The 12,263-nt window shown below is 44.1% G+C and overlaps 1 protein-coding gene across 2 annotated transcripts in view; it reads right to left on the bottom strand.

Annotated features, from left to right (window-relative positions):
- Positions 1–3,379: 3,379 nt before the first annotated feature.
- Positions 3,380–12,263, bottom strand: part of OSTF1 (osteoclast stimulating factor 1) — a 54,005-nt gene continuing 45,121 nt past the window's right edge. For both annotated transcript variants that reach the window (XM_068236567.1, XM_068236576.1), the window contains 2 exons: positions 11,083–11,181; positions 3,380–3,894 (listed from right to left, as the gene is read on the bottom strand). In XM_068236567.1, the coding sequence (XP_068092668.1) occupies positions 3,836–3,894; positions 11,083–11,181 (158 nt within the window). In that variant the 3' untranslated portion in view covers positions 3,380–3,835. The remainder of the gene's footprint in view (positions 3,895–11,082; positions 11,182–12,263) is intronic.

The raw sequence follows: 12,263 nt of genomic DNA, 5'->3' as shown, positions 1-12,263 counted from the left end.
GTGTTATTTATTGTATTCTAAAGCAGCAATAGATTATGCAGTGCAGGACAATAAATAGGGATACATACAAAATTAAAGGGAACCTGAGGTGAGAGGGATATGGAGGCTGCCATAATTTATTTGTACATTGCCTGGCTGTCCTGCTGATCCTCTGATACGTTTAGCCAAAGACCCTGAGCAATCATGCAGATCAGAGGTTTCTAACAAAAATCTGACTGAATTAGCTGCTTGCTTGTTTTAAGTGTGCGATTCAGACATTACTGATACCAGAACAATCTGCATTACTGATAGGAAACTGGTATTTTTTAAAAAGAAATAAATATGGCAGCCTCCATATACATCTTGTTTCAGGTTCTCTTTAACACAGGGTGTCAGAGAGGAAGCACAAGGTTATCCATGCAAACAGAGTATAAGATATGTGATCATTGATCATGCTATTTTACAGAGGCCCAACAATTTATATAAAAGTTAGTCCATGGGGAGGGTGTCATTGATGGGGCTGCAAGATCAAGAAGGAGATACTGGGCAGGAGACCCCGCCAAAGGGTTATAATGAACCCACCAAATATGGCTGCGGAGTAGGTGCTTGGCTGAGAGAGTAAAGGTGTGGTGGTGTGTATATGTGTATGTGTGGGGGAGGCTACTTTAAAGAGTTGTGTTTTGAGGACTTGCTTGAAGGTGTTGAAGGAGGTAGCAAGTCTGGTGGAAGGGAGTTCCATGGGGGGTGGGAGCTTCTCTTGAGAAGTCCTGTAGGAGTGTATGAGAGGGAAAAATGCATGGGAGGTCATTGGAGGATTGGATGAAGCAGGTTGGTATATTTCTGTGGACAAACTCAGAGATGTAAGTTGGGCAGGTCTTGTGCACGGATTTGTAGGCCAGGCGCAAACTTCGTAATCTTGAAACTGATCCTGAAGCTGATAGGGAGCCAGTGTAGGGTTTTGCAGAGGGTAGACGTGGAAGCAGAGCAGTGAAAAGAATGGAATGGTGTCTAGCTGCCGCATTTATGACTGTCTGAAGGGGGGCGATGAGGTTCAAGAAGAGGCCTGACAGTAGGGCGTAGCAATTGTTGAGGCAGGAGATGGTGAGAAGCTTGGTAGTGTCCGGGGTCAGGAAGGGGTGGATCTTGGAGATGTTGCAGAGGTGGAAATTGCAGGCTCTGGTAATATTTTGGATGTGGGGGCTGAAGGAGAGAGCAGAGTCTAGGGTGACGCCCAGGCAGCTGGCCTGGGAGGTGGGGAGGTCATGCTCTTGATCATGACATGAATATCCTGGCGGGGTGGTGCAGGATAATCAGCAGCTCAGTTTTATACAAGTTAAGCCTCAGGAATCTCGCTGACATCCAGGAGGAGATAGTCGAGAGGCAGGAGCAGACCTTGTCTGATGGAGGTGGGGTAGGTATTGGATGGGCCTCAGAACACTGGGCTGGATGTGGGGTTTTAGAATTTCCTATGAGCCCAGTGGTTCTGATTCTTCCCAACTTACCCGGGTGTTTTGCACATTAATCTTACAAATTCTACATAAGGAATAATTTCCTGTCATTAACTTGCACTGATGAAGGTCAAACCACCCTGAAACAGTTGTCTGCCAGTTGTTATATGACCCTGTTAAATTAGTAGATACAGGTATACACAACAGTTCTGGGTGTACACCTGAAGGGCATAAGGCAATGATCCGCACAATTTTGCCTACTTTTCTGAAGTAATCCATTATGGGTGTTTCCTCTTGTCTCTCTCACCCTTCCCCCTCCCCAATGATCCCCGTAATTCAAAATCTAGGCATAACCTATGATGTTCCAGTCAAGGGACACTTTTATTACTCCTCTGACCCCCGGACGACCTCTATCCCCTGCCTACTACTTCAACACTGTTAATTCACCAACAAATAAATGTCTGTTCTGTCTTTTAAAAAAACAAAAAAAAACCCAAAAAACTGGTGAACAGATTTTGAAAAGTCAAAAAACCAAAGTTGAGATTTAAATTTTCCAGACTTTTATAAATAGACCTCTAAATATATGCCAAGTGTTCATAAATTATTGAATAATCATGGCCAGCTCCTTTTAAATGACCAATATCTTAAAATATTAGAAGATTTAAAATACATGTGCACACTTACTCTTAAAATTTATATTTCCCCAGATTAAAATGCACAATAAATTACCTTTTGCCTGTGTTCCCTTTGACAGCTCTGACAGGCTTTGGACTAGTCCATCTCCTCAGGAGAGGAGGGAGCTACTAAAAGCCACCATCCTGGAGAATATACCCCATCCATCCTTAAAATGGTTTATATGATTTGCTGTTGGATGAAGAGGTGAGACCCTTAAAGGACTTCAGTCACAAAAACACTAGTTCAACTTGACCTTGTTAAAGGGACTCCGAGCAGTGCAGAAACTATGGAAAGATGCATATCATTTTAAAGCTCTCTTTCTCCTCTTTCCAATGATATATAAACGGCTGTCCTACGCCTTTTAGTTTTCGCTATTTTCGCGATTGAAATTGCTGTGGCCGTGATTTCAATCGCGAAAATAAAGAAAACTAAAAGGCGTAGGGCAACAATTTAGGTGTCGCCAGAAAGAGGAGAAAGAGAGCTTTAAAATGATATCCATCTTTCCATAGTTACATTGTATTACACAGGCCGACTTTTTCTGCTGAATGGAGCTGCTGACACTGGGGAAAGTGTCGTCCTGTGTAATACAAGTAACTATGGAAAGATGGATATCATTTTAAAGCTCTCTTTCTCCTCTTTCTGGCGACACCTAAATTGTCGCTCTACGCCTTTTAGTTTTCTTTATTTTCGCGATTGAAATCGCGGCCGCGGCAATTTCAATCGCGAAAATAGCGAAAACTAGAAGGCGTGCGGCGGTTTATATATCATTGGAAAGAGGAGAAAGAGAGCTTTCAAATGATATGCATCTTTCCATAGTTTCTGCACTGCTCGGAGTCGTCCCTTTAAGTGTAATGCTATTATGTATTGTATAGTGTGGTATTTAGAATTGAAAATGCTGCCTAGATTTAATATAATTTTGAAGCATAGACTGATGGAGGTCTATCGCCCAAGTAATGCAAAAGTTTTGATTTGAGCTGAATGGCTAAACTCGCATGACAAAGATCGACATGCTGCCCTTTACTCAGACTAGCAAATTTCAGCTATAGCTAGGCTAAGTCTGTATTTGCCTACACATTGAACCCGATTCTCATACACTGCCTCTTACAGCCAGTACAATACATGGCTGCACCCAGCACTCTTGTGAATGGGGCCTAATGCACACAGCAAAGCATAGCACTTACACATATTTATATATTAATCAGGTGGAATTTTTCATTCTATTGTGAAATTATTAATTTCACACACAACTACAGGAAGAAAGATGACTAAAAAACAAGCAATTTTTAAGAAACATTTATTATATGCAAAAAAATTAAATATAACTGACTCGATTGTCTAACAAGTTAAAACATTTTAATTACTTAATGATAACCTTTTTTTAATCTTATAAAAATGATCATGAAAAAAATGAATGTAAAGAAATTAAGGGGGGGGGGGGGGGGGGGGAATTCAAGCGTAGTACAGATCCTTAGAAATGAAACAAGAAACAAAAATAAGATCTAGTAACAAACATCAGGCACATAGTATACAGGCATGTGGAAGCAAAATAGAGCCTCTGGGCTACGTTTTTTGTTGTAAAGAAACAAAAAATCCAGTACAGTATTAAAATGCACTTTGTTAATAATGTTACAAAAACATTACATCCTTGCACAGTTTCGTTCCTCTCCAAATAAAGGTGCATACTGGAATGATACATTTGCATATAAACCTCTTGCACTTTTTACAGTTGAGAACTAATCAGAGTCTTCATCATCAAGATAGTCTTCTGCATTACTGGATGTTCGTACAACGCCTGTGAAACAAAAAGTATAAAATGTGAAGTAACCGAAACTTTGCATACAGGCATGTGAGACTTGTGTGTCTCAAACGCTGAAAAGGGAAAGAACCTGCAGAGGCTGGAAAGCACTATAGTACGTGAAGTACTGGGAATGCCACTGGCTAAACTCTGCTGTTCTCCTGTGTAATGGATTCTACAGAGCTCATACACATCTATTTCAATAAGCAGCTGCTGGCGATGTTTATAGTACTGAAATTAATGCAACCTTACAATTGTAAGTTTGTTTAGCAGAGATCAGCATCCCATTGAAGAACATTGTCTATTACTTAGAATGATAAAATCACCAACTGGTGCTGAATTGTCAATGTTTAGGATGGGCAGATTTTTGAAGTTGGTGGTTGACTTGGTTCCCTGTACTTTCAACAACTCATTATTTTGCTAATTGTAATCTTCCTTATTCATATTGGTCTCTAAACGCCTATTACTTGCCAGTAGGACTAAACCATCCTCTACCCAATCATCTAACCCTAACTGATTGCCACCTAACCAGAACCTTGCAACAGTAGCAGATACACCTTTTCCCCGTTTTTCCTGTTTTACAAAGATCCACAAAAAAGGTCCTGGAACAAGGAATGGAGGCACACCAAATACAATGAGCAGTATAAGGGAGGTGTGTGAGGTAAGTGCTCTTGCACCCCACTTTTCGTATTTTAAACTTTCAGAATATTTCAGCTGTACTTTTTAGATCACTGAATCCAAGTCTAGCAAACTAGGCATGGATATAGCACACGTTCTCTGCTACCAATTGGCAAAAACTAGTACTGTAGTCACCATCTCCAAAAAGGTTGTTTAAAAGTTAATGAATGAGAGAAGCCTTTCTCAATCTTTTCACCCTGGAGGAACCCTGCAAATACTGAATTGTTTTGCAGGTGGCATGGTCTTTAACCACTTCCCGACCGCCTAACGCACAGGGGCGGCCGGGAAGTGGAGCCCTTAAGGACTGGCTCACCCACAGAGGCGGCGGTCCTTGTAAGGGCATGGGCGGAGCGATCGCGTCATCCGTGACGCGATCCTCCGCCGGCTCCTGACACCGCTCACCCCGCCGCAACATCCGCCGGCTATACGGAAGCGCCGGCGGGATGTTAAACGACGATCGCCGCATACAAAGTGTATAATACACTTTGTAATGTTTACAAAGTGTATTATACAGGCTGCCTCCTGCCCTGGTGGTCCCCAGTGTCCGAGGGACCACCAGGGCAGGCTGCAGCCACCCCCAGTCTGCACCAAGCACACTGATTTCCCCCCCCCCTGCCCCCTGATCGCCCACAGCACCCCTCAGACCCCCCCCCCTGCCCACCCCCAGACCCATGTTTACACCCAATCACCCCCCTAATCACCCATCAATCACTCCCTGTCACTATCTGTCAACGCTATTTTTTTTATCCCCCCCTGCTCCCTCCTGATCACCCCCACCCCTCAGATTCTCCCCAGACCCCCCCCCCCCCCCCCCATGTACTGTATGCATCTATCCCCCCCTGATCACCTGTCAATCACCCATCAATCACCCCCTGTCACTGCCACCCATCAATCAGCCCCTAACCTGCCCCTTGCGGGCAATCTGATCACCCACCCACACCAAAAGATCGCCCGCAGATCAGACATCAGATCACCACCCAAGCGCAGTGTTTACATCTATTCTCTCCTCTAAACACCCACTAATTACCCATCAATCACCCCCTATCACCACCTGTCACTGTTACCCATCAATCAGACCCTAATCTGCCCCTTGCGGGCACCCAATCACCCGCCTACACGCTCAGATTGCCCTCAGACCCCCCCTTATCAATTCGCCAGGGCATTATTTACATCTGTCCTTCCCTGTAATAACCCACTGATCACCTGTCAATCACCCATCAATCACCCCCTGTCACTGCCACCCATCAATCACCCCCTGTCACTGCCAACCATCAATCAGCCCCTAACCTGCCCCTTGCGGGCAATCTGATCACCCACCCACACCAATAGATCGCCTGCAGATCCGACATCAGATCACCACCCAAGCGCAGTGTTTACATCTATTCTCTCCTCTAAACAACCACTAATTACCCATCAATCACCCCCTATCACCACCTGTCACTGTTACCCATCAGATCAGACCCTAATCTGCCCCTTGCGGGCACCCCAATCACCCGCCTACACGCTCAGATTGCCCTCAGACCCCCCCTTATCAATTCGCCAGGGCATTATTTACATCTGTCCTTCCCTGTAATAACCCACTGATCACCTGTCAATCACCTAACAATCACCCAACAATCACCCCCCTGTCACTGCCACCCATCAATCAGCCCCCTGTCACTGCCACCCATCAATCAGCCCCTAACCTGCCCCTTGCGGGCAATCTGATCACCCACCCACACCAATAGATCGCCTGCAGATCCGACATCAGATCACCACCCAAGCGCAGTGTTTACATCTGTTCTCTCCTCCAAACACCCACTAATTACCCATCAATCACCCCCTGTCACTGCTACCATCAGATTAGACCCCTATCTGCCCCTAGGGCACTCAATCACCCGCCCATACCCTCAGAATGCCCTCAGACCCCAGCCCTGATCACCTCGCCAGTGCATTGCTTGCATCTATTCCCCCCTCTAAATCACACCTTGAGATACCCATCAATCACCTCCTGTCACCCCCTAGCACACCTACCCATCAGATCAGGCCCTAATTTGCTCCTGATCACTCGGCCAAACCCTCAGATCTCCCTCAGACCCCTTCCCGATCACCTCCCCAGTGCATTGATTGCATCTATTTTCCCCTCATACCACCCCCTGAGACACCCATCAATCACCTCCTGTCCCCCCTAGCACTCCTATCCATCAGATCAGGCCCAATACAACCTGTCATCTAAAAGGCCACCCTGCTTATGACCGGTTACACAAAATTCTCCCCCTCATAGACCACCTGTCATAAAAAATTTTCAGATGCTTATACCCCTGAACAGTCATTTTGAGACATTTGGTTTCCAGACTACTCACGGTTTTGGGCCCGTAAAATGCCAGGGCGGTATAGGAACCCCACAAGTGACCCCATTTTAGAAAAAAGACACCCCAAGGTATTCTGTTAGGTGTATGACGAGTTCATAGAAGATATTTTTGTCAAAAGTTAGCGGAAATTGATTTTTATTGTTTTTTTTCACAAAGTGTCATTTTTCACTAACTTGTGACAAAAAATAAAATCTTCTATGAACTCACCATACTCCTAACGGAATACCTTGGGGTGTCTTCTTTCTAAAATGGGGTCACTTGTGGGGTTCCTATACTGCCCTGGCATTTTAGGGGCCCTAAACCGTGAGGAGTAGTCTACAAAACAAATGCCTCGAAAAGACCTGTGAATAGGACGTTGGGCCCCTTAGCGCACCTAGGCTGCAAAAAAGTGTCACACATGTGGTATCGCCGTACTCAGGACAAGTAGTACAATGTGTTTTGGGGTGTATTTTTACACATACCCATGCTGGGTGGGAGAAACATTTCTGTAAATGGACAATTGTGTGTAAAAAAAAAATCAAAAGATTGTCATTTACAGAGATATTTCTCCCACCCAGCATGGGTATGTGTAAAAATACACCCCAAAACACATTATACTACTTCTCCTGAGTACGGCGGTACCACATGTGTGGCACTTTTTTTACACCCTAAGTGCGCTAAGGGGCCCAAAGTCCAATGAGTACCTTTAGGATTTCACAGGTCATTTTGCGACATTGTTGGTTTCACGGTTTAGGGCCCCTAAAATGCCAGGGCAGTATAGGAACCCCACAAATGACCCCATTCTAGAAAGAAGACACCCAAAGGTATTCCGTTAGAAGTATGGTGATTTCATAGAAAATTTGATTTTTTGTCACAAGTTAGCGGAAAATGACACTTTGTGAAAAAAACCCAATTAAAATCAATTTCCGCTAACTTGTGACAAAAATAAAATCTTCTATGAACTCACCATACTCCTAACGGAATACCTTGGGGTGTCTTCTTTCTAAAATGAGGTCATTAGTGGGGTTCCTATACTGCCCTGGCATTTTAGGGGCCCCAAACTGTGAGGAGTAGTCTTGAAACAAAAATGACCTGTGAAATCCTAAAGGTGCTCATTGGACTTTGGGCCCCTTAGCGCAGTTAGGGTGCAAAAAAGTGCCACACATGTGGTATCGCCGTACTCGGGAGTAGTACAATGTGTTTTGGGGTGTATTTTTACACATACCCATGCTGGGTGGGAGAAATATCTCTGTAAATGGACAATTGTGTGTAAAAAAAATCAAAAGATTGTCATTTACAGAGATATTTCTCCCACCCAGCATGGGTATGTGTAAAAATACACCTCAAAACACATTGTACTACTTCTCCTGAGTACGGCGATACCACATGTGTGGCACTTTTTTGCACCCTAACTGTGCTAAGGGGCCCAAAGTCCAATGAGTACCTTTAGGATTTCACAGGTCATTTTGCGGCATTTGATTTCCAGACTACTCCTCATGGTTTAGGGCCCCTAAAATGCCAGGGCAGTATAGGAACCCCACAAATGACCCCATTTTAGAAAGAAGACAGCCCAAGGTATTCTGTTAGGACTATGGTGAGTTCATAGAAGATTTTATTTGTTGTCACAAGTTAGCGGAAATTGACACTTTGTGAAAAAAAACAATACCAAATTAATTTCCGCTAACTTGTAACAAAAAATAAAATCTTCTATGAACTCACCATACTCCTAACGGAATACCTTGGGGTGTATTCTTTCTAAAATGGGGTCATTTGCAGGGTTCCTATACTGCCCTGGCATTTTAGGGGCCCTAAACCGCGAGGAGTAGTCTGGAAATCAAATTCCACAAAATGACCTGTGAAATCCTAAAGGTACTCATTGGACTTTGGGCCCCTTAGCACAGTTAGGGTGCAAAAAAAGTGCCACACATGTGGTATCGCCGTACTCAGGAGAAGTAGTACAATGTGTTTTGGGGTGTATTTTTACACATACCCATGCTGGGTGGGAGAAATATCTCTGTAAATGGACAATTGTGTGTAAAAAAAATCAAAAGATTGTCATTTACAGAGATATTTCTCCCACCCAGCATGGGTATGTGTAAAAATACACCTCAAAACACATTGTACTACTTCTCCTGAGTACGGCAATACCACATGTGTGGCACTTTTTTGCAGCCTAACTGCGCTAAGGGGTTCAAAGTCCAATGAGCACCTTTAGGCTTTACAGGGGTGCTTACAATTAGGCACCCCCCAAAATGCCAGGACAGTAAACACACCCCACAAATGACCCCATTTTGGAAAGTAGACACTTCAAGGCATTTAGAGAGGGGCATGGTGAGTCAGGGGCAGATTTTTTTTTTTTTTTGTCGCAAGTTAGAAGAAATGGAAACTTTTTTTTTTGTCATTTTCCGCTTACTTGTGACAAAAAATAATATCTTCTATGAACTCACTATGCCTCTCAGTGAATACTTTGGGATGTCTTCTTTCCAAAATGGGGTCATTTGGGGGGTATTTATACTATCCTGAAATTCTAGCCCCTCATGAAACATGACAGGGGGTCAGAAAAGTCATAGATGCTTGAAAATGGGAAAATTCACTTTTTGCACCATAGTTTGTAAACGCTATAACTTTTACCCAAACCAATAAATATACACTGAATGGGTTTTTTTTTTAATCAAAAACATGTTTTTCCACATTTTTCGCGCTGCATGTATACAGAAATTGTACTTTATTTGAAAAATGTCAGCACAGAAAGTGAAAAAAAATTTTTTGCCAAAATTCATGTCTTTTTTGATGAATATAATAAAAAGTAAAAATCGCAGCAGCAATCAAATAGCACCAAAAGAAAGCTTTATTAGTGAGAAGAAAAGGAGCCAAAATTAATTTAGGTGGTAGGTTGTATGAGCGAGCAATAAACCGTGAAAGCTGCAGTGGTCTGAATGGAAAAAAAGTGGCCGGTCCTTAAGGGGGGTAAAGCCCACGGTCCTCAAGTGGTTAAAAGCTGGTGTGGCTGTTTAGGTCACTACCCTCTATTACATTGTCATTCATTATAATCTCTCCTTATTCTAGTGCTTTTTATTAATGTGCTCATTATTATTCTGATCCCCAAGTTAGTACTTCTTTTTACAGTAGCCGCTATAATAGTGAGCTCTCTATACTTCCCCCAACCCTCGCAAATGGGAAAAATGCCCCAAACCCCTGCAGAGTACTCAAGGAACCCTGAGGTTACAGGGTTGAGAAAGCCTGAATTAGAGATTATAAGATCGTATACATAGATCTGCAGTAAAACCTTTTCTAATCAACACAGCACAGCCTGGAATCCTTAACATTAAAATGTGACTGTGGGTATGTGCCTGTAGATGCAAATGGGCTAGTGCCAATTCAGTAAGTATTCAGGATAATGCATTTTCACCTGATAGCAGGTAATCTGCATAATATCGAGGCAAGGTCTGTAGAGCACTTAAAGGGACTCCGAGCTCAAAAAATAAACGAAATTAGTACTTACCTGGGGCTTTCTGCATCCCACTATAGGTTGGGAGGTCCCCCGGCGTGGTCCTGGCTCCTCTCCCGGTCCCTCCGCCGCATACCGCACTGCGGACACCCGGGCCGGGTGTCGGGCTCTCACTTAGTCATCACGGTGGCCGGTGTGACAGTACTGCGCATGTGCGGCTAAATCGCGCATGCGCAGTACTGTCACGGTGGCCGCTGTGATGGCGCACAGCAGCCGTCGTGATGACGAACAGCGTCCCGGTTCTGGAAGTGGGAGTAGTATGCGGCGAAGGGACCGGGAGAGGAGCCAGGACCACGCCGAGGGACCTCCCGACCTACGGTGGGCTGCAGAAATTGGTAAGCACCAATTTTGTTTATTTTTAGAGGTCAGGGTCCCTATAAAGTGTATCCGAGGCGAACCTCACGTACAAAAATACATACTTACCCAAGAAGAGGGTAGCCTGTGGGTCCTACAAAGGCTTCCCTCACCATACTCTGCCACCCCCCCCCCCCCCCCGAATTCCAACGAGGGATAAACATTGGGACTGCGCTCCTCTTCGGATGCGGATGCACCTACGCAGTTAGGCGGAGTTCTCGTGTATGACTGGCCGTGCTACTGCGCAGGCATGACTGAGCTCCTGCTACAAAAGGAACACGGCCCCTATGTTTGGAGTACATGTGTATGTATTACCTTGCGCTAGTCTCTTTTTAAGAAGGGAAGCACACTGAGCATTTGTAGCCATATCCAAAGCCAACTTCTTTTCATTGTTCCTTAAATCTGTTCTTGCTCCTAAAAACAAAAGAAGATACGTTAGAAAATGCAAAAGGAAAATATTTAATGCTAAAACAAAGTACATATGCTAGGGTGATTTGATTCACGAAGTGGGGAGAGAGAGAGAGAATGTGTGTGTGTGTATGTGTGTGTATGGGTGTGTATGTGCGTGTGTGTGCGTGCGTGCGTGCGTGTGTGTGCGTGTGTGTGTGTGTGTGTGTGTACGTATGTAGGTGTGTGTGTGTGTGTTTTCCAAAAGAAGAGGTGTAAGTGGCCGCATGATCTTCCTTTGAACTTTTGTGAAGTATTCTAACACTTCATTATAAAAGATTGTTTTATATATTTGATATTTTAAAACATGAGGGACACAATTATACTCTGGGCTTCTTTCTTCATGTGTATGTGCGGTTTATTATCTTTCAATAAATGAGGCTGATGAGTTGCAGTACCTCCGGCAAGCAGGATCTGTAGCGATTGCTAGGCACTAAAATAGTGATGTTGGATGGACTTGGTGTGAATAAGTGATTGACAGGAGTCATAGCTACACGCTTCATTTCTAAATTTAGTGAACATTTTCTCATTGGAAGTCTTCACTTGAGCTCAGCATCTCTGGGCACCCTGAACATGCTGGGCGTGCTCCTGCTGTACTTCCTTTATTTTGCAATCTCACTTCCTCTTACAAGCTACTTTGTAATTATATGAATTTGCGATAGCACTGCATGGTATACTACACACTGATAAATAAGAGATGGCACACCAATGGCCCAGAAAACTGCTGTATTTAAGCTAGCAAAGCGATACACTGCATGTTTCTGGTATAGCCCTACCTAAGGCTCCTAAACATGTAGTGTGTGTCACTTTCCTTGCTCCAATACAGCAGTTTTCTGAGCCACTGGTGTGCCATCCCACGTTTATCTCTGTGGATACAAGTCATTGCAGGAGTGGTGTACCTGCAGGAGTCTGGCACCGGCATCTAGTATCAGCTGTGGAGACCAGTGAAGTGTGATAGGTGGGGCCTCTCTGACTGACACAAGGTATAACACATGTCACATACAAGGAGAAGTGCAGGAGCGCATGAAGTGTGTGCAGGAAGTCTGGAC

The sequence above is a fragment of the Hyperolius riggenbachi genome, chromosome 1 (assembly GCF_040937935.1).
Source record: "Hyperolius riggenbachi isolate aHypRig1 chromosome 1, aHypRig1.pri, whole genome shotgun sequence".
NCBI lineage: Eukaryota > Metazoa > Chordata > Amphibia > Anura > Hyperoliidae > Hyperolius > Hyperolius riggenbachi.
Note: the sequence above shows the minus strand (reverse complement) of the source record. Positions and strands in the feature narration are given on the sequence as shown.